Source organism: Anas acuta, chromosome 12, assembly GCF_963932015.1.
Source record: "Anas acuta chromosome 12, bAnaAcu1.1, whole genome shotgun sequence".
NCBI classification, from domain to species: Eukaryota; Metazoa; Chordata; class Aves; order Anseriformes; family Anatidae; genus Anas; species Anas acuta.
Window position 1 is genome coordinate 20,568,449 of NC_088990.1, and position 25,772 is coordinate 20,594,220.

Consider the following 25,772-nt stretch of genomic DNA (forward strand, 5'->3'; position numbering starts at 1 on the left):
CACTCTTGGCAGCTGTTCCAGCATGAAATTCCTCCCATGGGATGCTGTCCTTCATGAACTAATCCTACAGAGGCTTCCCACAGGCAGCAGCTCTTCAAGAGCTGCTCCCATATGGGTCCACACCACAGGGTCCATCCTTCGGGAGCAAATTGCTCCGGCATGACTCCCCCATCGACTGCGACTCCCCCCAGATTCCCTGCCTGTGTGTGGGCTCTTCTCCACTGGCTGCAGCTATGGCCTGGGGCCTGCTCCTACAGGGGCTCTCCATGGGCCGCAACCTCTTCCAGGCCACATCCACCTGCTACACTGGGGGCTCCTCCACAGGCTGCAGCGTGGAGATCTGCTTCATGTGAGACCCATGGGCTGCAGGGGGACTTCTGCTTCAACATCTGCAGCACCTCCTGCCCTCCTTGGTGACTGCAGGGTTGTTTCTCTACAGTTTCTGACTTCTCTCTCCTAGCTGCTGTTGCACAGTGCCATTTCCCTTTCTTAAATCTGCTCTCACAGAGGCGTAAACAGCAATGCTCACAGGCTCAACTTTGGCTAGTGGTGGGGTCCCTTTTGGAGCTGGCTGTAGCTGGCTCTGATCTGACATGGGGCAGCTTCTGGACTTCTCACGGAGGCAACCTGTGCAGCCTCCTGCTACCAGAACCTTACCACATAAACCCAATACAAATAAACAAGTAACTCGAAATCTCTTGATGCAAAACAGAGAAAACAAAGAATCGAAACAATTACAGGCATTCTCCTAGAATAAATTCCATCCATATTTTTTTTTTTCTGGAATGGAACTAGGAACTTGATTCAGAGTTCCTAACTTTTACGTGCCTTTGATTTGCTGAAGAACTCTACAACTCAAAGCAAATGAGTTATAAAGTAGATATGTGGTTTGTTTCAGCGCTGGGTACATGCGGGATAGCTCCCAAAGGCACACACACCCTAACGCGGCAACTTGCGTTGGTTACATGCAGTAAAGAGTTACATATGCATGAAGTTTCCCAATACACCTATACATATGCATAACCTATCCCTGCTTTGTATTAAAATTAGCTCCAAGAAGTAATTTCCATAAACTCCTCCCATCTGCGCCTGGTGGTAGTCATCAGAGGGTTCTGGGGATGAAGGCTGATAATGCTTCTTCATCACCACTAGCTGACCCCCTGCCAGACTCAACTGCTCCTAGCTCTTGTCCAAACCACAAGGTCGATCTCAGCTGATTTTGAGACAGGTTCCCCATTTTTGTCAGGAAACATCCTCTGTGAGGAGCCCTGTGACTCCTTGTTTTGGTTAATTTGCACAGTAGTAAGCAAAGACACTCAGCAACATCTATTTTAATGTGATTAAGCAAGCCCCCGTTCTTCCATTCCTGGCTTTAATAATAACAATTATTTATAAATCATTAATGTGATTAAACAAGCCCCCATTCTTCTATCGCTGGCTTCACCTTTACTCAGCTTCTTCTCCATGGACCAGCCATCTCATGTAAACTACACTATCTCCCATGTAGAAGTCTTAGAATTAATTATGCTATATTAAAATAATTTGGAATTAATTATGCTATATTAAAATAATTTGATTTCTGGAAAGTTTAAAAAAGTATTGGTTTTGAAAAGGTTAATATAACCTTCAGGCACATGCAGTCTTCTTTTAAAAACAACTTAATTTAAACTTCATTTAAAAATGCTTGTGAAGATGTTGAGGAAATAGTTCTTAGTAGCCAGGCATTGCAGAGCTTCAATGAACAAAATGAGTAACTAAAAGAAAAAGGAGGGATTGTAATACACAATAAATGTTTGTTCACTGTCTTTTGTAAAAAAACAAGGAGTTCTGTTTGAGGAACGGGAGTTGTGAAAACTCCCTGCTGAAGTAAGGAGCTGTATAATGCTTGGCTAGACACTATGAAAATTCTTTTGCTTAATGTAACAAAAAAGAGACCCCCCCCCCCTCTTCTCTCCTTCTGCATCTCAGTTACCTCTTTTGTTTAAAGACACTGCTGCAAAGCTCGTGTAACCATCTCCTGATAAGTTGCTAAACTAGTGTATCAACATCCTGCCTTCCTGTCTCACGCTGGGCCAACATGACCAAATAAAGAAAGAAGTTGAACCACAACGCTGAGGAAGACTACGGCCTTCATCTTCACGACCACCAGAGGGACAGAGATGACCCCCTAGCAACAGTGCACGCAGTTGCAGAATATACCAGGATGTGCTGCGTAATCCCGGAATTACCAAGATATAAAAAGGGACCCTGGCGGGGGTGAGGTGCGTGCTGTTGGTGGAGCCGAGACTCCCCGGCCGCCCAGCGCTGTTTTGCTTGCTGTTGCTTACTCAATAAATTCCTTTCTATTATTAATGCAATGCTCTCTGAAAATTAATTAAGGGGGCAACTTATAACAGTTACTAGTACACCCTGAGAATAATAACTAGTTTCACAGAATCATAAAATCATCTAGGTTGGAAGAGACCTTTGAGATCACCTAGTCCAACCTCTGACCTAACTCTTAACCAGTCCTCCACTAAACCATATCAATAAGCTCTACATCTAAACATCTTTTAAAGACCTCCAGGGATGGTGACTCAACCACTTCCCCGGGCAGCCTGTTCCAATGCCTAACAACCCTTTCAGTAAAGATCTTCCTAATATCCAACCTAAACCTCCCCTGGTGCAACTTTAGCTCATTCCCCCTTGTCCTGTCACCAGGCACGTGGGAGAACAGACCAACCCCCACCTCGCTACAGCCTCCTTTAAGGTATCTGTAGAGAGCAATAAGGTCACCCCTGAGCCTCCTTTTCTCCAGGCTGAACAATCCCAGCTCCCTCAGACGCTCCTCGTAGGACTTGTTCTCCAGGCCCCTCACCAGCTTCGTCGCCCTTCTCTATACTCTCTCAAGCACCTCGATGTCCTTCTTGTAGTGAGGGGCCCAAAACTGAACACAGTACTTGAGGTGCAGCCTCACCAGAGCCAAGTACAGGGGGACGATCACCTCCCTAGCCCTGCTGGCCACACTGCTTCTTATAGAAGCCAGGATGCTGTTGGCCTTCTTGGCCACCTGAGCACACTGCTGGCTCACATTCAGCCGACTATCAACCATCACTCCCAGGTCCTTCTCCACCAGGCAGCTTTCCAACTACTCAGCTCCCAGCCTGTAGCTCTGCTTGGGGTTGTTGTGCCCCAGGTGCAGGACCTGGCACTTGGCCTTGTTGAACCTCATACAGTTGGCCTCAGCCCATTAGTCCAGCTTATCCAGATCCTCCTGCAGAGCCTTCTTACCCTTGAGCAGATCGACACACGCACCTAACTTGGTGTCATCTGCAAACTTTCTGAGGGTGCACTCGATGCCCTCATCCATATTGTCGATAAAGATATTAAAGAGGACTGGCCCTAGTACTGAGCCCTGAGGGACTCCACTAGTGACTGGCCTCCAACTGGATTTGACTCCATTCACCACAACTCTTTGGGCCCAGCTACCCAGCCAGTTTCTAACCCAACAAAGTGCACACCAGTCCATGCCAAGAACAGTTAGTTTCTTGAGGAGAATGCTGTGGGAAAATTTGCCTTAGCATATTAATTCTTTTACAAGGGGTCTATACATTTCACTGAAACACATTAACATACGTATCTGTTTGCACCCATCAATAAAAACATTATAACAAATGATTCAATCACTACGGCAGGAAGCACTTTTACAGCTGAGGGTAAGTGTCACCAGATGGAGATGTTATATATCATCCTCATCATCGAACACTCATTGAGAAACCTTCCTGATCTTTTTTTTTTTTGGAATGTTTGCTACAGGCTATTCTGTGGAAGGAGTTTGGGAACCCAGAAGCTTTACTTTTATTATTATTTTATTTTATTAAATCAGATTACAATACTGGGAGACCAGGGAGCCCACACAGGCCCTCCCGGCTGGAGCTCGGCGGGACAGAGGCTCGCTCCCCCTGCCCGGCGCCGCCGCCATCTTGTGCCAGCCGCGCTCTGTGGGCGCGGGCAGGGCCAGCCGACGAGGGGCGGCGGCTTTGGCACGCCAGTGGGAGGAGCGGAACGACGACGGGCCCTCCAGATCCCCCCTCAGGGCTACACTGCCAGCTGCCGTCACGACATAAGTCGCGATAGCGAGCCGCCGCCCCGCTGGGCCTGCCTGGAAGCCCCGGGAGCTGCGCTCCGGCGACGCCACGGCGCGTTGCCTGGCAACCGCCCCGGCTTGCTGCGAGATGGCGCCCGGCCCCCTCCCGCCAAGCTCCGCACCGCGCGCGTGCGCACTGCAGAATCCCCGCCCCCTCCGCAAACCGCGCACGAGCCATTGGCCGCCTGCTCAGCCAATCGGCGCGCCGTCCTCCTTCCCGCCTCCTTCCGCGCCTGCTTTCGAACGGGCGGGACGGGAGCTCTGCGGCGCAGCCCAACTCTACTGGGGGCGGGAGCGCGTGCCCGTCGGCCCGCCTCCTTCCTGCGCAGCGCGGCGGTGATTGGCCCTCTCGTCTGTCAGTCGAGGCGGCGGGCGCAGGGTCGGTTGTCACGCGGAAAAGCGGCGGTGCCGGCGGAGGCTGCGGCTGCGGGGCCCGGCGGGTGTCGGCGGCGGGGCCGCGCTGAGGGCACGGGCTCGAGGCTGCCGCCGCCGCCCCGCGCTGCTCCCGGTGCCGTGAGGAGGGCGCTGCCGGCGAGTCCCCGGGCGGCCGAGGCTCGTCGTCACGCAGCTCGGTGGGGAGCCGGCCCGGCGGCTGTGTGCTCGCGGCTCCGGGCGGGAAGGGGCCGTGGTCGGCACCGCAGGGCTTCTGGAACGCAGCGTGAGGGCACCGGGGGAGGCACCGCGGCGCTCGGGTTGGTGTCGTTTCATGGCGTCACCTAGGAGGTGCTCAGAAACGAAAACCACCCCTCTCACCTAGAAACAAAAAGCCACTCAAGCGAGCCGCACAGATAACTTGCAGTGTTTGTGCCAAAAATATTTGTGTTTGGTTCCTTAATTTAGGAGGGGAGCGTGGTACTTTTCAGTATATGACTTTTTCCTCCCTACTTTTTTACCCGTGTATGATATTGTCTTGTCTTGTGATAGGCTTTGCTGGATACCCAAAAACACTGCTAGACCACGATGTCCCTTGACTTTGATAGTGGAGCTCTACAAACTCAACATGATGATGAAGACTATGACCAAGAGGACTACGCAAGAGAACAAGAGGTTTCAAAAAAAAGTTTATGTGATGGTTTTCATAACTAGCATACCACCATTTTGGTTTAGATTTATATTCTCTTTGATATGAGCAAAATACAGGGTACAGACTTTTGCAAAAGGGACATATAAAGTATGAGATAACGAGATGGTGCATCTTAAGCAATGGCATATGTAGAGACTGGAAGGCTGTAATCTGTTGCTGAGGCAGTAGATAGAGCGCTAAAAGGTGCAGTTGCTCTACTTTTTCTGGTCTTTTTTTTTTTTCCACAGATTTTATGCTTACTGTAATTACTTATGAAAGAAAAGTGTTGCTCTCTGTGAAAATCTACTTAGCCCAGAAAAAAACGAGTAACCACTTTTATAAGCTACTGATTATAAATTAGATCCTCCAATACCTAGAAAAATATATTCTTTTTTTTTTATTTAGTGGAAATATTTTAGGTGTTTCTATTCTGTTTGTTTCATAAAGGAAATTAGCAAAAATATGCATTTGATATGAATGTGTGAAGTGGTTTTGTATGGGTTGGTAAATCATGTTCACATGAGGTAGCTTCCCTGAGATGGTGTCCCGTTCTTTAGCATAGGTAATGTAAAGACAAATTCACAAAAACATGTACAAAACCAATAGATGCGTGACTTCTAAAGATGTTACTGCAAACATGGTAGAGAACTTTACTTCAGACCCAAAACTTTCTACTCTGATAAAGAATATTGTTCAGGGAGTTGAGAGAAGCAGCTCTCCTACGAGGAAATGCTGGGAGCAGAGTCTGTTCAGTCTGGAGAGGAGAAAGTTTGGGGGTGATCTTATCATTGTATGTAAATATTGGAAGGGAAGGTGTAAAGAAGACATAGCTGCGCTCTTAGTGCTGCCCAGTGATAGAACAAGAGGCAATGAGCACAAACGGAAACACAGGAGTTTCTAAGAGTAAGGAAACGCTTTTTTACACGTGTATTTCTCTCAGTAAGAGCAGGCTTTGAATGCCCAGTACCTCTTACCCAGCATAAAGGGAAGAGATATCTCAGCATGATCACTAACCGATTATCCTAGGACACATCTCTCCGGTAGCCTCTCCCTTAACTGTTCTGGGTGTGATTCTTTTTGTCACAGGACTTTACCAGAAAAATTCCTAGGTTGGTAACTGTAGTCTCTTAAGCATTGTGTGGTGCAAATCTCTGTGAATTCCAGTGTTGTCAAAGAATGATGTCCTTTTCAATGGAGGAGGAAAGTCAGGGTTTTGTGCAAGTGGCCTCTTTCATCTGTGTATGCCTGTCTTTGCATGAAGTCGTATATGATCTTTTGAAATGCATATGGTTTGTTCTGCTTCAGCTGCAACAACTCTTGACAGACCTTCCCCATGATATGCTGGAGGACAGTGGAGACCAGCTCTCCAGCTATTCAGACAGTAGCACTCATGAGAGCGAGGAGCAGTAAGTCCCTTTGTACTTTATTTTTGTTATTCTTAAGTTGTGCTTTTAAGAGCAGAGCCAAGTCTCAGCTGATGGGGTAAATGAGAGCACTGCACGTAAAAGGAGTGCTGTAGTGCAGTAGGCAGTATGGCAGGGGCTCTTTGAGAAATAAGGTAGTTGCCATTTACTTTAATGAAGTAGTTTTTTGTTTGTTTGTTTTGCTTCGTTAGGTCATGAGTACCCTAGGTAAGTGTATCGTCTTTCTCTAGGTCAGTTGAGCCTCGGAAGCCTGATGGACGGTGGAATGATCATCCATTGGTCGTTGATCCTCAAAATGTAAGTTTGTCTAAGCAGAGGTGTAATGAGTAGGAACTGCTTGTCAGTAGTAACACACTAAATATTCTCTGAATTCACTAGAGGAGTTCTTCTTGTGTTGGTGGCTTACTTTGCTATTTATCTGAAGTATTTTGACCTTGAGGGCTGGTAACTCCACAAAGAAAAATCTGAGTTTTCAGAGAGCAAATTCTAAACCTCTTATCCATTTATAGAATTATGAGGAAGGACAAAATCTGTATCCTGAACAATTTCTGTGTGACCAGCAAGATGATCATGCTGAAAAACATGCCAAGAATTGGAATGGCCTACATAATGAAGAGAAAAAATGTTTATATGATGCTAAAGAAGATTACTGTAACCAGAACATTCAAGAGGATCCAGATAATGTCTTTCTTGGTAGAGATGGATTTAATGGTCCAAGGTGCTACCAACAGAACAATTTGTATCATCTTCCTGAAAACTTTAGACCATATACAAATGGCCATATACCAGAATTTAACTGTCAACAAAGTAAAATAATAAACTTCCCAGATGCTTCAAAGGAACATCTTAAGGTATTTCAGAATCTTACGTATTTTTCTGTCCTTGTGAAAATTTTCATAGGTCTTTAGCTGCTGGTAAGTAATATTTCCAAATGTTTTCAGTCTGTTATTATCAGGTAAAACAGCAATGGGAGGCTTCTGTGATCAATTTTGTGTATGAAAACAAGAAAGCATTAGATATCTAGGTTTTTTGCATGTGTGTGATACTTAGCTAGCCAAAAAGAGCAAGAAATAAAAGTCCATGAGGTAGAATAAATGTGATGCACTTAAATGTGTGATGACTTTGTTGAAGTTGATGCCTCACCAATCTGCTAAAGCAGAAACCTTGATTGAAATTTCCATCTCAGTTGAATGATGTGTGCTGAATTTCCTTTCTGTGAAGCAGAAAGGAAAAATATTTTAATTGATGGAAAACTACAGTTGTAGCTTTCATTTATTTGTTCTTATATATTGTCAAAACAGCAGTTTGTTGCATCTGAAGTTGTTAGTGGCCAGTCAGTGGAAACTTACAAAGTGACATATAAACCATACCAAAATGGAGTTCACCAAAAAAATCCAGTAACCCCGGAAGGAATGAGAAGAAATGAAATGTTTGAAGATTTGCAGAATGAATTCTTGGGCAATGATGAAAGTAAGTGCTTCTTATTTAGACTTGAAATAAGATTGTGTGAAAAGTCCATTGGAAATCATCAGCAGAAAACCTATCGGTTTCAGTAAGTTTTAGAGAACCGTTAACAGTATTTTGAGATATGTGTGTATATATGATCTTTTATTTTGTTCTGAACTTATATTGGGATAGCCTATTTTTATTTGATTTCTTTATTTAGAAATCAGCTTTTCTTTGGGGTATTTGAATTTCAGACTACTTAAATGTAGTATTGACTGGTGAGACTGAACAACAAGAACAAAAAAACCCCAACACATTTTATCCTTCTGATGGCTTGATCTCAAGTTGTGTTGTGCTCTATGTCTCGATAATACTGGAAAACAAAAAAGTGCTCTACTGGATGAGTCATGCGTTGATCGATGCCAGATTGAGGCTTTTCTGTTAAGTCCACTTAATATGACAGAACTGCTTTGCTCGTTGTCCATCTTGAAAATTTACAGTTGCCACTAAACTGGGCCTGAATTCACATCATGCAAATATTTCTCTGGGTTTATTATTATTGATAGCTGGAGAATTGTAGGTGCTAACAATGAAATTCAAACCTAACAGAGCAACTCAGGTGATGTGAATCAAACATGGATAAAACATCATATACTGCTGTGGATTAATATTGAATTTGGCACTATGTGGAATAAATACCTTGGGGCAGTAATTACTTAAGAGCCAACCAAGTTGTGACCATTGACTGTGCTGACTTGTCAGAATACTGTATTTGAAATTTGGCAGATTCTTCAGAGAATATGCAGATTCTTCAGCTTCAAGCTCTAAATAAAGCAAGAGAAAGACAACTGGAAGAATTTAATGAAAAGCTAGAAAAGAGTGCACAGCAGATTAGGTATCTGAGTCATCAGCTTTCAATGGTCAAAGGTAAAATATTATACTGATCTCTGATTTTTAGATTTTATCCATATCTAGCAACTTTTTTATAGCGAACTTATTTATAATATCTAGCAACTATGATTTATGTAGCGTCTCTGCAAGTATCGATCATGTTTACAAGCTCAACTCAGGATTATGGAGATCTAACCCTCTCTCACAACACTATTTTAAAGAAAATTCCCTTCATTAGTGCTTGGCTGCATAACTGTCTGAACTTACAATGCGTTGTTTCTCAAGACTACCATTGTATTTAAGAGTTCCCATGTGTTTGGCATCAGAAATGCTCAGAAAAATGAGAAGTTTGCAAAAGTAGTGTGCTAAAAGTACAAACAACAACAAAGAACAGGAGAAATGTGCCTTCCAAAGTGATCAGAGCTGTAGTGGAGATTAGTGGTTGTCTTGTTCTCTTGTTTTCTTACAGAAACACGCTAAGAACTTACAGAATTAAGAATGTAATTTTTAGAGTGTCAGAGAGAGAAGACTTTGTCAACCACTTTGATGTCTTGACTGTTTCTGTGGGGGAATTACTTTGTTTCTCCCTTAAGAATTGTTAAGGAATGATGATAGTTCTGAGTGCTAACAGGATGGTTTCCACCTGACTTCTGAGGGTACAACATAGAGTGCTTCCAGCTATCAGAGGAAGAAAGTGGTTGCCAGATGGAGACTAACTGAACTTCTTTGTTCTGACTTCTGCTTGTTGCCTATAGTATAAGGGGGCTCACAGAATAGTTTTGTAGAGCTAGGGTACCGAACAGCCACATTCCGTGTTGTGGCTGCGTTTCTCATGCAATTACTATGTTTCTCTCTTCAGATGAAAAGGATGGTTTGGCTGTTAGCCTTCATGAATCTCAAAAACTCTATCAGAATGGAAAAGAACGGGAAGTGCATCTTGAAGGTCAAATAAAGGCACTTGAAACTCAAATTCAGACTCTTACTGCCAAGGAAGAGCAGGTACTATAAATATTTTTAAACTGTTTATTGTAGAAGATCTCTACAGGATATTTGTAGTGCATTTGCATTAAATACATATATAATTGCTGATCTCACAGCACACTGTTCATAATCCTTGCAGAAGCATGAATATATGGTGAATGAATGGAATGTATTGGTGGAAAAATAACTTGTATTAAAATCTAGGCAATATCTGAGGATTTTCAGCAACTCTTGCATGAAAAACTGATTTGACATACGGAATATTGGAGCAAAGGTAAAATAAATGTAATTGGGAGCTACTCTAATACTCTTCCTACAGATAGTGAAGCAATCCAAAGTGGCAGAGGTAGCCATGGAAAGCATGCAGAAGCAGCTGCTAGAACTTCAGCGGTCAGATGCCCTTCAACGAGCCAGAGAACAGCATGATGCCATTATTTCAGCACTCAAGCAGAAGCATGAAAAGCAAGTATTGTCCTTAGAGCAGAACCTTGATGCTACAAAATCTGCACTCCGAGAGCAGGTGAGAAATTATTATAGGACACTGAGTGCTTTGCGGCAGAAGCTGCAGAACTCCACATCTCCAAAACTGCACTTCTTGGCCTATAATCCAAATATCTCCTTATGGAAGGTGTTTGCTGAATGGGAGGAAGATTCCATGTAAGTCTCAATATTATGAAGCCTGTGTGGTATGTGTTTGTAAACATTTCCAGGCAGTTGTAATTTGAAACTGTTAGTAGCAGATGCAGAAGAGGCTCTGTTTTACTGGGGGAAGCAAGAATTCAGTGTCTTAGCGTCCCTCTTGGGCTTTCATTCTGTGAGCAATCTTTTCTTAAATTGACTACCTAGGAATCTATCCAGGAAAGAAAAGAATTAACCTTGTCACATAGTTATGCAACTTACTCTACGTCTTATATCATAAGAGTCCATCATGCTATTTAATATATTCAAACAATGTACTGTGAGCAGACCTTGATAAATTGTCATCTTCTTTCCCATGAAAGAAGGTCTTTCTTTCCCCTTAGGACTGATATTTTCTTCCAATGTCTTTTATGTGTTACCTCTTTTTTTTTTTCCTGTATCTGGAGCTGTCCTGGATTGGTAGATGTTTATAACATGAATAAAAATAATAATTTTTCCTAGAAAGAACTCTGCAAAAATCTAGGAGAGCATGTTAACCAACTGGAGAAAATGCTTGAAGAAACCAAATGTGAAAAAACTGAAATAATAAATAGATTGACAAGAAGTCTAGAAGAAAGCCAAAAGCAGTGTGCAAACTTACTGCAAACAGGTCAGCCTTGTACTCATACCTTATCTTTTCTTGCAGATACGACTCAAATTTTTGAAGTATGAAACTGCAAATCTGCGTTCCTATTGAAATGGAATCAACAATTCAAATACAGCAGTAGCAGAATTAAAGCTCCTAATTTTGAGAAGTTTCAGTATAAACAGTGGTTTTCAACAGATAAGTCTTTGAGAAGCAAAGATTTGCTGTTTTCTTGTACAGTAAAAGAACAACCCTGAATTGCCATTCAAAATTCAAATCTGAGAGATTTTAATTTGAAAATAATTGTTTTTGTAGCTGGAGGCTGGTTCTTGAGAATTTATATTAGTAGCAATAGTGTGTGGGATTTTTTTGCTGATTTTGTGTGTGACTTGTGCCTACCTTTAGAGACTGAAGTCTTCTAATAATTAGGTATGTCCTTTCTTAGGATCCAGACATCTTAAGTAAATAAAATGTCTTTCTTAATGGATTACCACAGAATCAGAGAGTATCCTGAGTTGGAAGGACCCACAAGGATCACTGAGCCCAACTCCTGGCTCCGCACAGGACCACCCAAAAAAGAAATCCTATGTCTAAAAGCACTGTCCAAATATTTAATGAACTCCAGCATGTTCTGCTTGAGAACTGTGTTAGTCTAGAAGAAAAGTCTCTAGAGAGAGCCTTTTCTAGAGAGAGGATGGAGGGGAAAAAACATATTAGATCTGTACTATGTAGCATAAGTGATACATATGATAATTGGCCAATCACCATGACTTTTCTCCATGCTATGTTTATCAAATGCCTTAGACCAATAATAAATTAGCAAGCTCATAAAGCTAAACTCCTTGCCTGTGGAGGAGGTGAAAGAGGCCTGTTTTCTAAGATGGTCCTGTTTTTGCTAACTTCTGGCACAGCAAACATTTGGCAAATCTTGTTCCTGATGTCATTAATTTTAAAGTGACTAAAATTTTTGAAAAAAACAGTCACCATAGTTCCCAAAGTTTAAAACAAATTGCTGTTTAAATTGGAGAACTGTAGTAATGCAAGTTCACCTGTTTGATATAGTGAGAGGTATTCTTGCCTTTGTTCTTTGTATTTTGTATTAGCAAGTTCAGGGAAAGAGAAAGAGTAACACTTATTACCAGAGTCAACATGGCTATTTTTAACAGTGATCTTTTTTCAGATTGCATAATCTTTCTTGCAAGTTTTTGATTTACCTTTTCTCTCCTTTTTTTTTTTTCCCCTTTGCAATAGGCTCAATACAGGAGACAAATCAGTTACGGTTTCAGTTGCAACAAGCTCAGTCTGCACATATGATAAGCAATAAAATGAACAAGGCTTTGCAGGTTAATTTATTTTATAAAATATGTAATGTTTAATTTGATTTTAATTTGGTTTGGATTTTAAAGGGAAGGGCGTTATAGCTAACAGGTTGGTGGTTGAAATTCTTATTCGTTTGTTGGGGAAGCTAGCACTCCCTTCAGTAAACAACTACTACTACTTTATCTTCCAGTATTGTGTCTGGAACTTTATTTTTTATTTTTGTAATTAAAACCATGGTGGGGAAGTATAACAGCAGAAATCATATCATACATCTGTCTAACTTGCTTCTGAAAAAAGAATGTAAATTCAGTGCCCTGATATAGGGGGCCTATAAGGATGTTTAGAGGTATTATCTTCTGAAACTTACCTTTTGCCAACAAGAGGGGATGCTAAGGAGTCCTCTAAAATATCAATGCAAATCTGTTTTTCCAGTTCAGCTCAGGTATTTGACTTCTCTAAACCTATCATCTTGAAGTAATGAATCCTAGTAGGTGCTAGAGTAATACATGTAAGCTTAATAGTCTTAATATGTTTATTTGTAGTTTCTTTGAGTATTATTTTTTCTGTCTCTTACTTTAAGGAAGAATTAATGGAACTGAAAGAAGAAATAACTTTGTATGAATCTGCTGCCAAATTTGGAGTATTTTTGAATGATGCAGACGGAGAGCAGCATACAAACCTCAGTGATTCCTATGTAGATTTGGGAATTAAAAAAATCACCCAGAAAAACTCAGGGTTCTGCAGGTATTAAATGATTCTTACTGAAAGAAAAATCTAAAATCCCCAAGAAATTATACAAGTAACATGTGAGTTCGATTTCTTTAGTAAAAGATGGTGTTACTGGATCAATACGTAGGTTTTCTTGGTAAATACTTGAAATACTGCGTGTGTTGCCAGGTAATTTGGGAAACAGGAAACTGAACTAATACCATAAATTAGATGCCTAATTTCTGTTCAATAAATTTTCAGGTTTCATAAGGACTATGTTATTGTTCCTTTCTTTTTGGTGTTTTTTCTGGAGCGAAGGGGAATTTGTAGAAATGAAATAGGTTTGTCTTCACGTTATAAGTTAGAAGCCTGTGCTAAGAAACAACACCCCCTAACCATTTTTTTTATCAATTGCCTTGAGAATACGTTAGAAAGCATTTAACATATGCAGCAAAACTAAGGAGGACTTTCACTTATTATGCCTAGTCAGCATTGCATGGCATGTGAGAATAGCCTGGTGTTCATCAAGACTTGAACCCTGCTTTAAGTGTAGCTCTCTGTGGGTAAAATCCGGAATGTAGTAGAGAACATTATATATATGTGTGTATCTATATATACATATACACACACACATATATACATATATATATTCTATGATATATATATTTGTGCAATTGAACTGCATATGGAGTGCAACGTAACTTCTCAATAAGAAGCAGCCGTATCTTTGCCTGTGGAAATACTTGATTTTCTTGCTGGTTGTAGGGGTTATTGCATGGATACCTATTTACTCAAAGATTCTACATAGTTACTTAATGCCCAAGCTGTTTTTAAAACAACTAATCAAATTGTCTTGAAGTACTTTGTCATGTGAGAATGGATCTTTTGTGGAAACATACAGAAAATTTGTTCTTTCTGCTGTTAATTGCAGCTTGATGAGAAAACATGGCTTTTGTATTCGTGTTCTTTCATTCTTTTTCCTCTTGCATCTTAGAGTTGAACTTCTGTGTTTTTGGTACTGTTAGTTGTTCTTCTGCTAGCACTACCTTTCAGATAAGTGTGTTTTGTCTTTTAAATGCTGATCTGGTTATGTCTTCCCTAACAGTATAATACAGAACAGAGGCATGGATGAAGAACTCTCTAAAGATGAAATTATTGTAAAATTAAAAGCTGAATTGGAACGCTTATTGAGCAGTAATAAAATGAAGAGAAACCAGATTACTCAATTACAAAATGATCTTAAGGATTGCCAGAAGACATTAGAGGAACTCAAGCAGTTGTTGAAAGCAGAAAAAGCATCAAAAGAGTCAGAGGTTTGTTCTTTTTACACGTTTTTAAGTCCTTGTAAAGATGTACTGGGTTTTAGCAAGCCAAATCACTTAAACTTACTATGAAAACAGGTCAAAGAATTTAATGAGAGCTATGGTCACAGCAATTAAGAAATCTGTCTTTGATCTTAAGGAAAATAGTCATTTTCATGATGACTTCTTTTGTATCCTTGATGAAAAAGAAACGACTTGAATAGCAGAACTTCGGCAGAATGTATAAGAACTGACCTAATAAGATATGATGGATTATTTGCTTGGTAACACTTAATAACCACTTTGCTTTTCTAGAAGAACTATATTTCACTGGATAAAGTAGGTTTTCTTTATCTCAAAAGACTTGTAATTTCTGTGAGAAAGCTGATGGTATCGTTGATGAGACATTAAATAGATTGCCTTCTCATTGCATTCACTCTCTTAATTTGATCAATCGTATTCTGGGCTGCATAAAAAGTGTGGCTAGCAGGTCCCAGGAGGTGATTCTCCCCCTCTGCTCCACTACTGGATGAAGTACTGCATCCAGCTTTGGGGCCCGCAGCACGAGAAAGGTGCAAACCTGTTAGAATGGGCCACAAAAATGCTCAGAGGGCTGGAGCACTTCTCCTATGAAGAAGGGCTGAGAAAGCTGGTGATTCCTAGCCCAGAGCAGAGAAGGCTCCAGGGAAACCTTACTGGAGCCTCCCAAATATGTAAAAGGGAGCTCATAAGAAAGATGGAGAGACTTTTTACAAGGGTATGTAGTGATAGGATAAGGGGTAACTGTTTTGAATTGGAAAGAGGGTCGATTGAGGTTAGATGTAATGAAGAAATTCTCTGTTTATGAAGGTGTAGAGGTATGGGAACAGCTTGCCCCAGAAAGTTGTGGATGTCTCATCCTTGCAAGTCATAGAATCATAGAACATCCTGAGTTGGAAGGGACCCACAAGGATCATGAAATTCAACTCTGAACAAGTCCATCCCAAAATCAAACTATATGTCTGAGAGTGCTGTGATTTGAGCAGCGTGGTCTAGTGGAAGATGTCCCTGCTCGTGGCAGCGGGTTAGACTAGATGATTTTAAAGGTCCCTTCTAATGCAAACCATTCTGTGATCCATGAAAAATCACTGATACTACACCTCTCTTGACTGCTTAATTAACTTCCAACTATATGATGGGATTTATAATTTCTGCTTTTGTAATCTGTACATTGTGACTGGGATGTGGGACAGGAATATAGTATGTATGCTTCATAAGCATGCTCTCTTGATTGGATAGTAACGCTTGTTAAACTCAATGTTGAGTATATGCTTTTTAAAAAATTTGTACTGTTGTTTCTCAAGGATAACAGTGATGTTGCAGTGATGCACTGCAATAATTTACTTCGGGCTTTTTGTTTTTTAGTTTCTATAAGTAAAATATTCAACATATTCAACAGCTGTAACTGTTTTTAAAGTATCAGTTTTCATAGCATATAAATCTTGAAAGTTATCATAAATTTTTTTTTTTTTTTTTTTTACTTGTAGGCAGTGAAGAATATAAATGATCCTTTGGTGGCCAATCTGTTAGTTCCTGATAATCTTAAAGAAGAAGTTTGGAGACTCAGAAAGGAAAATGAAACTTTGCTGCAAGAAGTTCAGGTGAGACAAAAATGTTGTGTATTTCATTTAAATAAAAAATAAAAGAGCCAAAGCCTGCATTATAAAAGGTTCCTTACAACTGGCCTGTTACTTGACTTCTCTTTGTCCAGAAACATACTTTGACTATTGAAGAACTGAAAGAAAATGAGGAAAAACTGAAAAACTCAAACCAGGATCTCTGCTGTCAGATGAGAAAGATGGTTCAAGATTTTGATGAGGATAAGCAAGAAGCACTTGACAGGTAGGTTGACTGTTAACTCTGTCTTGTTTTTTTTTTTTTGTGATATTTTTATCCTCTGTGTGTGTACCAGCTGTTTGTGTGGAGGGGTCTGCACTGGAAATCTATTTTCTTAAAGAAGAAACCTTTCTTCTTCTGCTTTCTTAAAGAAGAGCAGAACTCCATTTACAAGGGGGACTAAAGAGTGTTTTCCTTTCCTGGAACTGTAGGTGTGAAAGAACTTATCAGCGACATCATGAGGATATGAAAGCCCAGTTTGAGAAAGAGTTGACCGAGAAGTATGCTGCAGAAAAACAGCAGCTTCTACGAAGTCACGAAGAGAGGGTCTCACAGCTGAAGTAAGGCTTTTCTCTCCCCTCTTCTTTATTGTCATTGTTCCTGAAGCATTCCTGCTCCTGTCTGGCCCTTGGTGCTAGTTATGCTTTTTATAAAACAGACTGAGTGTCCTGTGAGTGTAAAGACTGTTTGCTAATGAGTAATCTGTGTTGTGAAGGGCTACCATAGAGGAGCTGAACAGAGAGATGACTGCGGTGAAGGAATGTTACATAGCAGTCTGTGGTGAGAAGGACACCTTGGAAGCTACTTTAAGGCAGAAATTTGAGCAAGAGCAGCAGCTGAAAGAAGAGAAGGTACTACTGGACATACCTACACACCACTCTCAGTTCATCCTGTTTTAAAAATGTAATGTGCAGGAGTGGCTTGAACTTTGTTTGGAGCAGAGCATTGGAAGAGATGCGGCCATATCAGCAAGATAAGCAGTGTGACCTATTGGTTGTTAAGTTAGCCTACTGCTGTGTTGTGTGGTTTAACAGTGGCAGTAACCCTTTCCAGTAGCAATGCCTTTTCCCGCAGGTGTCCTTCTTATAAAGTGGACTCCTGGAGACAATTCAGCCAGCAGCATGAGATATTGCAATCTCGAGCTTGTTTCCAAAAGACCTTAGTGACAGTGCAAGTTTTCTTCTCTTTGTAGAAACCTGATGTGCAAATGCTGTGGGTTTTTCTTTCTTTGTAAGTAATAGCGAATGGAGTCTGCAGCATTGGTTAACAGTGTTGCTTTCCTGAAGCTATGAGCGCAGAATGACTGAAGGGAGGCCAGCTGTCTTGCTCGTCCAGCATAGCAAAGAGATGCAGCTGAAAAAGTGCTGGAAGATGCAGATGCTAGATAAGAGAATATTGCTTTAGAGCAATAGCCTGTAGTAACCTCTGATCTTGTGCCTTACTACACCTCTTTCTGAGAGCTGCCAGATCTCCTGTCCTAGGGGTTGTTGCTAAAGTCAGGCTCTAAAGAGTGTATAGTGCATCTCATGCATTCTCATTGCCTTGTACCAGAGCAATTTGGCAATTTGCTATATGTTGGAGAATGCTTCATCTGTGGTGTGTTTTTATTATTTATTGCCACTTTTTTTTTTTTTTGGCCAAGCTCAAGAAACATCTTCTAGAAGAAAAAGAAGAGTCTCTTAGCCTTCTGAGAAGCAAGCTTGAAGAGAAATACAGTGATTCTATGAGAGCAGCAAAGCAGCAGTGGCTGAAAGAAAAAAGAGAGCAGGTTGAAAAGGAGGTTGCATTAGCCAAAGCCCACTGGGAGAAGGAAGAAAAAAAGGTGTGGAGCTTTTACCTGGGGATTTCAAATGAAGCAACCAATTTATTTTGAGAAGGAGGACTTGTATGTATGTATGTATGTACACTAGACTTACTCATTGTGCTTCTGCCATTTGAGGTGGGTGGTAAGGGTCTGCTGTTTCAGGCACTTCTGATGAAGTCAGTAGGTATGATGTATGCTTTGCAGAGTTAGACCTTGTAAAGCAGCATGCAGACCGTAATCACAACTATAACATGCTGGAGTTTTCCACACTAATTGGGTGATGATTGTTTATGCTTTGTATTGTTTGATTTGGTTATACTGAGAAAGTGCTTTTTTGTCTCCTTCCCCACAGAGTAAAGCTGGGAGGAGGAAGAAAAATCATCTCCTTTACCAAACAGATAGTGGGAAGTGTGTATTTGGAGGGCACAGGGGAGTGGGAGAGCATGATGGGACCCACTGACTAAGAAGCACCTCAAAGCGTTAGGTTTTGATGCTTTTCAGATTTTTCAGACATATAGAGACATGGCTTGGAAGAACCTCGGTGCTCTCAGAGCATGGTTTTGGTGTTCCACTGTCAGGGAAGCTCACTAGTGTAAGCTGACTGTTGCTTGTTAAATGCCAGTGCAGGTGTGTTTATATTTGAATAATGGGCAAATTGTCTTAAAAATGTTTTGTTTTGTTTTTCGTTAGAATATAGAACAAGTCATTGGAGAGATAGAAGGAGAATGGCAAAATAAGCTGGAAGAAGTGAGAAGAACTGTAGCTGACTGCAATGATTGTGGCAGTCAAACTGACAGAGTGACAGTAGTGGATGATGCTTCATTTAAAGAGTTAGCAAGGATCATTGCAGATCAGAAGCTGCAGATCAAGAAGGCTCTGAAAGAAAATATGTCCTCTGAAGAGCCCTTAAGAGAACTTGAAATAGAACTGGAAAATAAATACTGTAAACACCTTGCCATCCAGGTAACAAAAAAAATAATTAAATTTGCCTGGATCCTTTGTAACTGCCATGCACAACTTTCACTGCTGTGTGCAAGTAATAATAAAAACGTTCCTGGAGTGGTGACTGAAGCAGGCTCTTTACCCGCTTACAGGTAGAGGAAGCTTTAACCCAAGCTCGTGACAAGTGGCTGCAAGTATTAAGAGACCTCAGAGAGTACAAAGTAAATCTGAAGACAGACCAAGAAAAGTGTGAAAGGGAACACAAAGGGACTGCAGCAAAGCAGGTAGCTGAAAACACTTTCATTTGGGTGATGATATTCAGCTATTCCTTTACTTGAGGTACACTTAATAATTTACGCAGTTACGCTTTGATATGAATGCTGTGCTTGTTGATTGGGTCTGTTTTATGTGTTGATCAGTTAGCCCTGATTCTCTCAGCTGCCGAAGAGAAGTGGAAGAAAGAACACGAGAATACAGAGAGATCTGGAGCAAGAATGAAAGAACTGGAGGAAAAGGTGGTTTCTCTCAGGAAGGAGCTGGAGCTAAAGAAAGAAGAAATGCCTGCGGCTATCAAAGCAGAACTAGCCAGAGCCCGTGCTCAGTGGAACAAAGAAAAGCAAGAAGAAATCTTGCAGATACAAGAGCAGAATGAGAGAGACTATCGTTTGTTCTTGGATGACCACAGAAACAAGATTAATGAGGTACTTGCCACTGCAAAGGAGGATCTTGTAAAGCAGAAGAACAGTCTCTCTGCTCAGAAAGAGGAGGAAATTAAGATGATACTGGACAAGAAGCAGCGGGAGTGGGAAGCTCAGGAAACAAAGAGACTTCAGGATGAGCTCAGTCGTTGTGAGGAGAAGATTCTGATTGAGCTTGAGCACTTATTGCAAGAAGTCCACGAAGAGCTAGTTGAGTGCGCAGCTAGTAAGTGTTCCTGGGAGGACAGGTGTTCTGATGCTCCTGATCAATTAAATAATCAGTGCAAAGGCAAACTGAAGGCATGCTTACAGAAGGCCTACAGAAGAACAGTTCACACAATTCTGGAAAAGGCCAAGCGAGAATGGAAAGAGGTAATTTTTCTGTAAGTGCGAAGTGCCACCCAGAAGAGGGTTTTGAGAAGTCAGATGACTTGTACCTACGTTTACTGGTAGGAAGAGTCCTTTAGACCTGTGAGGGAGGGCTAAGGCCGAGCTAGCAAGTGAAAAGGAAGAGGCTAAGCATATCTGTTAACACTCTCAATGTTTGAAGAAGAGGAATAGTAAGTTAGGAGCATTCCTTTTTAGTACTGAGGCAGATAAATTAAGGAGGTACACCTGCCATCTTAAGTCTGGGAGCCTGTTCAAAACTCATCATGTCCTGATCTGAGCTGCTGTCTTCAGTTCTTCTGCAGGGCTAAAGCATCAGGGATGCAATTATTAGGTCTACTGGTCTCCTTTGGGTTGCTTGCTTTTATTTCTGTTAAGTTAAAGCAATTAAGCAGTATGCTGTAGCACGCCTTTAGCTCTTCTTTGTGTGGCTCTGTGCTGGGTTTTCAAAGAGTGTTTTTCAATTGCAGAAACATGGAGAGCTACTGAGTAATGTCAGTCAAAATGCATACCCTAGCATGCCCCGAGGCACAGGAGAAACTGGAGACCTGGTGACACCTCCTTTGTATGGCATTGGTCAGCAAGCAGAAACACAAAGAAAGCTGAGATGTCTGCCCCTGCAGAGAACTGGAACAGATGGAGGTATTGGGCTTGTTTTCGCTCTGGCAGACTGTGCCGTCCAACTAAGTGTGTTAGTAGCAGTCTTGGCTGGTGAGCCTCTGGCTGGTAGAGGGAGAGGTAGCTGTTCTGACTAACATCATAGATGGAGGAATGCGACTACCTTTGGTGTGTGACAGTTCTGTAAGCAAGCAGGTGTTGAGCCTGCTGAGCAGGGTATGGTCTAGATGCTGTTTTGAAATGAGTAAGTACTCAGCAAGAGCTTTGAAGACCAAATCGTACTTCTTGCTGCTGCTGTTAGACAAGACAGGGAATTCTGCTGTCGTGTCAAGGACACGGTTGTATTGGGAATGGTACTTCACCTGGCCTGGTAGTTTTTCCGTGTGTTTTGATGAAGAGTTTAGTTGAGGAAATGTGACTCCCCTGGGCAATGCTTCTCCCTTTCACCTTCTCCTGTTCCCTCCTCTTTTGTAATCTGTGCATGGTTGAGCATTGTAGCTGTTCCCAAAGCTGTCACATGTGCTACGGCTAAGCCAGAGAGTGTGTAGCTGTGGCAAAACTTCATGGGAGGCATGCAAATCTCTCTCGGGCTTTCTGCTTAGCTTGAGTTCTTGTGCAACCAAAAAGCATTGAGTGAGAAAGCCCGAGAGCCTTTGGCTTTATGCCTGTAATGTGGCTTGAAATTCCTTCAACACCAAAATAACAAACCATCTATTAAACACCAAACAATGCAAGTAGTGCAGCCCTTCTGTCTCTCGAGCTCCCTGTCCTGGCTATGGAAAGCAGCCGTTGCTCTCCTGGAAGAGGCCCAGTCTTTGTGAGTTTCTTAAGTCAGCCGCATGTGAGTCTTCCCAGCTGGGAGAGTTTCCTCCAGCTGACTCCAGAAGCCCCTGTTTGGCTGTTGGTTTGGAAAATAAATAAATAAGTGAACAGTTGAGAATTCAGCCTAGGAGTCTCCTGCTGCTGCCTGTTTGGAGACCTCTGTGAAGACTCAGATGATCATGGACAGGAGTTTGCTGAGACTGCGAGGGCTCAGTGACTCAATCAGTGCTGCCACCCCATACTGTAATGGGGTTCCAGCCTCATGTGGTTATTTTAATTAGCCGAAGACAGTGTATGCATGCTTTCTCAGCAAAAGGAGATTGCAGTAGAGCTCTGGAAGTAGCCGGGTTGGGTTAGATTAATTTTGGGCACATTTAGGAATTGCTGTTGAAGATCAGCACGGTGCAAAGGTTCTCACTGGGAGTCAGCTAAGGGAAATTCAGAATGGCTTGGCCATGCTGGCTGTGTGCTGAGGGCCAGTGACAATTAGTCTGAGATGATTTTGTATTGAGGCTTTACTAAAATGTGCGATGTTTGATTTCTGCATGGTAGTTACTGCCACAGCTGAATGTTGTCTGGTGAAGCTTTGTGACCTGGAGCTCTTCTACCAGAGGCAACAGTTTTTGTGATGTCTGATGTTGAACTTGACTGGAGTATGTAAACAAGTACAGTGTTTTATGGTTTGTTACTTGCTTTTCTAGGAAATGAGAAGTTTCTTGAAGCTCTAACTGCCGAAAACTGTGAGGTGAAGGCTAAACTGAGAGACCTGGGAACACCACCAAGGTCTTTAAAAAAATATCTTTTTAGAAGATTTAATAGCTGATGCTCACCAGGTCTAAGCTACTTTTTGAATGCTGTGTGACTTGTATGCTTTTCAGGTCACTGTCAGATGGAGGTGTCTCAAAACCCTGTACGTCCTGCTGCTCTGTGAAAGGGCTGGAAGAAATGCGTGCTCTGTACATTACAACTGTGAGCAAAATTAAGAGTAAGTCCTGGAGTCTTACTTAACTAAAACGGTAGGAGAGCAAAATAACTCCCTCAGTTGCTTCCTTGTCCGTGAGCCAGCTTGCACAGGAGTCTGACAGCCAAGTCACCTAAGAACTACTGTCTGCTTTCTTGTTGGAGTGAATGTGAGAAATGGAATTGTTGGCATGATGCTGGGCGAGCTTCATTTTGAGGGGCAAAGCCTCATTATGCCTTCATTTTTTTTGTAGCACTACATTATGTGTTGTTAAATGGTAAAGGCAATTTGGAGTGCTGATCTTTTTTCTCTCACAAAGCAGCTGCCAGCCCAGCAACTTGTTGTGAGGGGGCGTCTGCTTTTCTCTGGTTCTGTGTCCTGCTTTCTGGCCCTTCTGGCTTAGTCAGCAGGCATCTGGCTGAGGAGAGGGTTCGAGTGCAGCCCCAAGCCTTACTGGAGGACAATGGGTCCCCGAGTGTCAGCTGTACCTCTGTGGAAGAATACCTGGTGCTGGATATGCCAGCCAACATTCTTCTCTGGTCCCTGCCCCTTCTGCTGGCAAAATTGTGCTGAAGATGCAGAGCGAGCTAATTTAATTCCTGTGTCTGATATTTGGTACTGGTTGGCTTTGGGTCTTCCAGTGGCATAGAGCCAATCAACGGCAGTAGGTGCAGAGACTTGGGAAGAAGGTTGGCAGGTAAATGTGGGCCATTGCTGCCTTGTTCCAAGTGTGCTCGAAAATCCTTCTGTTTGCTTGCTTTTTGTTCTCCTCCCCATCCCAGTTAAAACTAGCACTAATCAAGTATGTTTGTGTAGGTGATATGCTTAATTATATCCGTGGAAGTAAGGAGAGGGCTGCTGCTATGATTAGAGCAGAGGTTTTAAGAGAGCGCCAAGAGACGGCACGGAAAATGCGGAAATACTATTTGACATGTCTTCAGCAACTTCTTACTGATAATGGGAACTGTGAAAGGTAAGCTCAAGCATGTTTGGAAATCTATATTTGAAAGAGCTACGTAAATTTTAGCGTAGCGTTGTTCGTCTGCTGGCAGTTCAGGCTGTGTTGGAGCAACAGTGGTGCAGCCTGAAGTGCTGCCGGTCTGATAAGGCTGTCACGGGGTCACTGCCGAGCTTGATGCCTGAGTATTGCTGAGCAGTCAGACATATTGTCTTCTCAGTGTTTGTTGGCTCTTGCTAGCAATACTTTCAAGTACAATCTGAAAGGAATTGTTTTTGAATTTTTTCTCATGTTCTGTGGTTCTTGTCAGAGCTGAGAAGAAAATAATGAATGCTGCCATCAAGCTTGTTACAATGGCTAAAGGACTTGAAACCCCTCTTCGACACACGTCCCAGTGCAAAACTACCCACTCAGGTTAGTTGTGTTTTATTGCTGTTTTCTTCTTAGCAATACAGATTTAATGGATGCAGTAATGAAAAGGCAGGCGTATGGTGATGTACTAGTTCTCGATAAGTTCTGAACAGATATGTAAATATACGCTGCTCATTCTGACAGTGCTAATACTGACAAATCTTTATTTAAAAAGGCATACAAACAAATAACCCCCTGCCCTTTTCTTCTTCCAGTGTTAACATTTCCTTCTATTAATCTGTTTCCTTCCCTGGCCTTGTAGCTCTGCTGCTAAATTCTGATCTGCCAACCGGAGGAGAGTACTCAAAAAGTGATGGCCTATCTCAAAGTCGGCTAAACCACATGGAAAGCAAATCTTGTGGCGAAAGTATTACTGAAAAAGCTAATGATAGAGTTGTTCATAAGCGTGTTCCACGTGACTTGAGACAGCAATTTGATGCAACGCAGACTGAAACACAACATATGCTTCCTGAAACAGATGCTTCAAATATTCAGAATGGGAATAATACCAAAAATCTGGTTGACTTTACTAGAGATCATCTGTTAGAGTTCTATCCAAATGAAGATGGAAGAAGAGAAAAATACAGCCCTATCATAAATGTGAATAAACCACTCCTGTGTGCAACTAGTAATTTAGGACATCAGAATACCTCTCCATCTGCCTTTCGTGTCAAGTTAGATAATATGCATGCACTCAGCCTTACAGATGGCCTTGGTGTCTCAGAGCCATCTCATCAAGTGCTGAAGAATCAAAATGAAAGATTAGTTTTGAAAGAAGATGAATGTATACCACTGTGTGGAAACTGGAAAACTACAACTGGAAGAACAAAAAACTCAGATTTTCACAAAATCTCTAGAAGGGATGAAAGTAGCTGCAGTGAATGGAATTCTGTGAATGGAAGTCAGTGTCTGGGTAGTAGTAATATGCCTGTGGTGCATCCTGAACAAAAACCCAATGCAAATATCCAGGCAAAGTTTGTATCCTGTGAAGAATCTTTTTCCACTGCCGATGAAAGTGTTGGTGGTACTTGGAGAGAACTCACCAATGGCCATGTCAAGAATCTCAAAGTGAAAAACAGTAGTAAGTTTTACAGTAGAGGCCAGATGAAAACAAATCCAGAGTGTACTTCATTCCTCAGATCTGACAAATCAAACTCTGCTGTCACACAGCTCAATGTGTTGCCAAACTCAAATGCACAAAAATGCTGCGAGAAATACTTGGAAAAGAACGTCATGGAATCCCCAGTCTCTTCAGTAAGATAGTGGTTTTGATTTATTTTTTTTTAACTTGAACCAATAACAATGATTCCACATTTGAAGGAAAATATATATATATGTAAGTGTGAGGAGAGGGGAAAAAAACTGTTTCGTGACCAATGTTACAGAATTTGTGTTGCATGAACTAATTCTATGCAATTGCTTGAAATATAAATGCAGAGTTCTGTTTACTTTTGGAATAACACTTTCACAGCTGTTTATAGTGTATTATGTATGTTTATTAAATAGAATCTATTTTTATATTAAGTGTGCAGTGTTTATTTAAAACAAAGCTACTTTAGCTTGTGGTAAACTTTTTAAATGCTTGTGAAAATTCCTTCAGAACTCAATGAGAAATGTTTGAAACAAGTTTTTCAATTGAGCTTTCTATTTTGAAGAACCCCCCCCTTACTTCCTCTGTATGTGTCTTCATAATAAAAGTGTAAATACTTACTTTAATTATTAAAACAAATCAACTATCAAGTCAACTATCATGTAATCTTCTCTTGGATACAACAAAAACAAAGCTTCTACTGGATGAAAGAAAGTATAGGTTAAATTAACCACAAGCAGGTGTTTCTTAAATAGCTATCAATTTAAACTGAAAATGTAGTAATTTTTCTTTTGATGGTTTCAAAACTTCCCTTTAAAAGCCTGTTCATATTTGAGAGAAGAAATGTATGTTTTAGATGTTTCGTCTGTGTCTAATACTATTTTAATACTATTTTTCTTGG

At 41.5% G+C, this 25,772-nt stretch overlaps 1 protein-coding gene across 7 annotated transcripts; it reads left to right on the forward strand.

The window, feature by feature from the left end:
- Positions 1–4,360: 4,360 nt before the first annotated feature.
- On the forward strand, positions 4,361–25,526 carry CEP152 (centrosomal protein 152). 7 transcript variants are annotated; one of them, XM_068695567.1, is made up of 27 exons: positions 4,361–4,505; positions 5,051–5,173; positions 6,495–6,595; positions 6,844–6,910; positions 7,123–7,464; positions 7,915–8,083; positions 8,846–8,986; positions 9,810–9,949; positions 10,251–10,451; positions 11,072–11,219; positions 12,447–12,538; positions 13,096–13,259; positions 14,329–14,536; positions 16,051–16,164; positions 16,275–16,405; positions 16,612–16,740; positions 16,896–17,031; positions 17,823–18,002; positions 18,675–18,947; positions 19,079–19,210; positions 19,346–19,996; positions 20,482–20,653; positions 22,153–22,234; positions 22,330–22,436; positions 23,229–23,385; positions 23,681–23,784; positions 24,044–25,526. In XM_068695567.1, the coding sequence occupies exons 2-27, from the start codon at positions 5,087–5,089 to the stop codon at positions 25,042–25,044; spliced, it is 5,229 nt and encodes a 1,742-aa protein (XP_068551668.1). In that variant the 5' UTR covers positions 4,361–4,505; positions 5,051–5,086; the 3' UTR covers positions 25,045–25,526. The 7 variants fall into 7 exon arrangements, with proteins under 7 accessions (XP_068551668.1, XP_068551665.1, XP_068551664.1 ...); XM_068695564.1 differs by lacking the exon at positions 4,361–4,505 and adding an exon at positions 4,512–4,849; XM_068695563.1 differs by lacking the exon at positions 4,361–4,505 and adding an exon at positions 4,512–4,818.
- The last annotated feature ends 246 nt before the right edge of the window (positions 25,527–25,772 follow it).

What these genes read in the sequence shown, in the direction of transcription:
- CEP152 (XM_068695561.1), top strand. Translation starts at nt 6,366, where the DNA reads ATGATGTCCTTTTCAATGGAGGAGGAAAGTCAGGGTTTTGTGCAAGTG. An exon ending in AATCTGCACTCCGAGAGCAG is followed by an intron (nt 10,452 to 11,071) that starts GTGAGAAATTAT and finishes AATTTTTCCTAG; the next exon opens with AAAGAACTCTGCAAAAATCT. An exon ending in CCAAGCGAGAATGGAAAGAG is followed by an intron (nt 19,997 to 20,481) that starts GTAATTTTTCTG and finishes TTTCAATTGCAG; the next exon opens with AAACATGGAGAGCTACTGAG.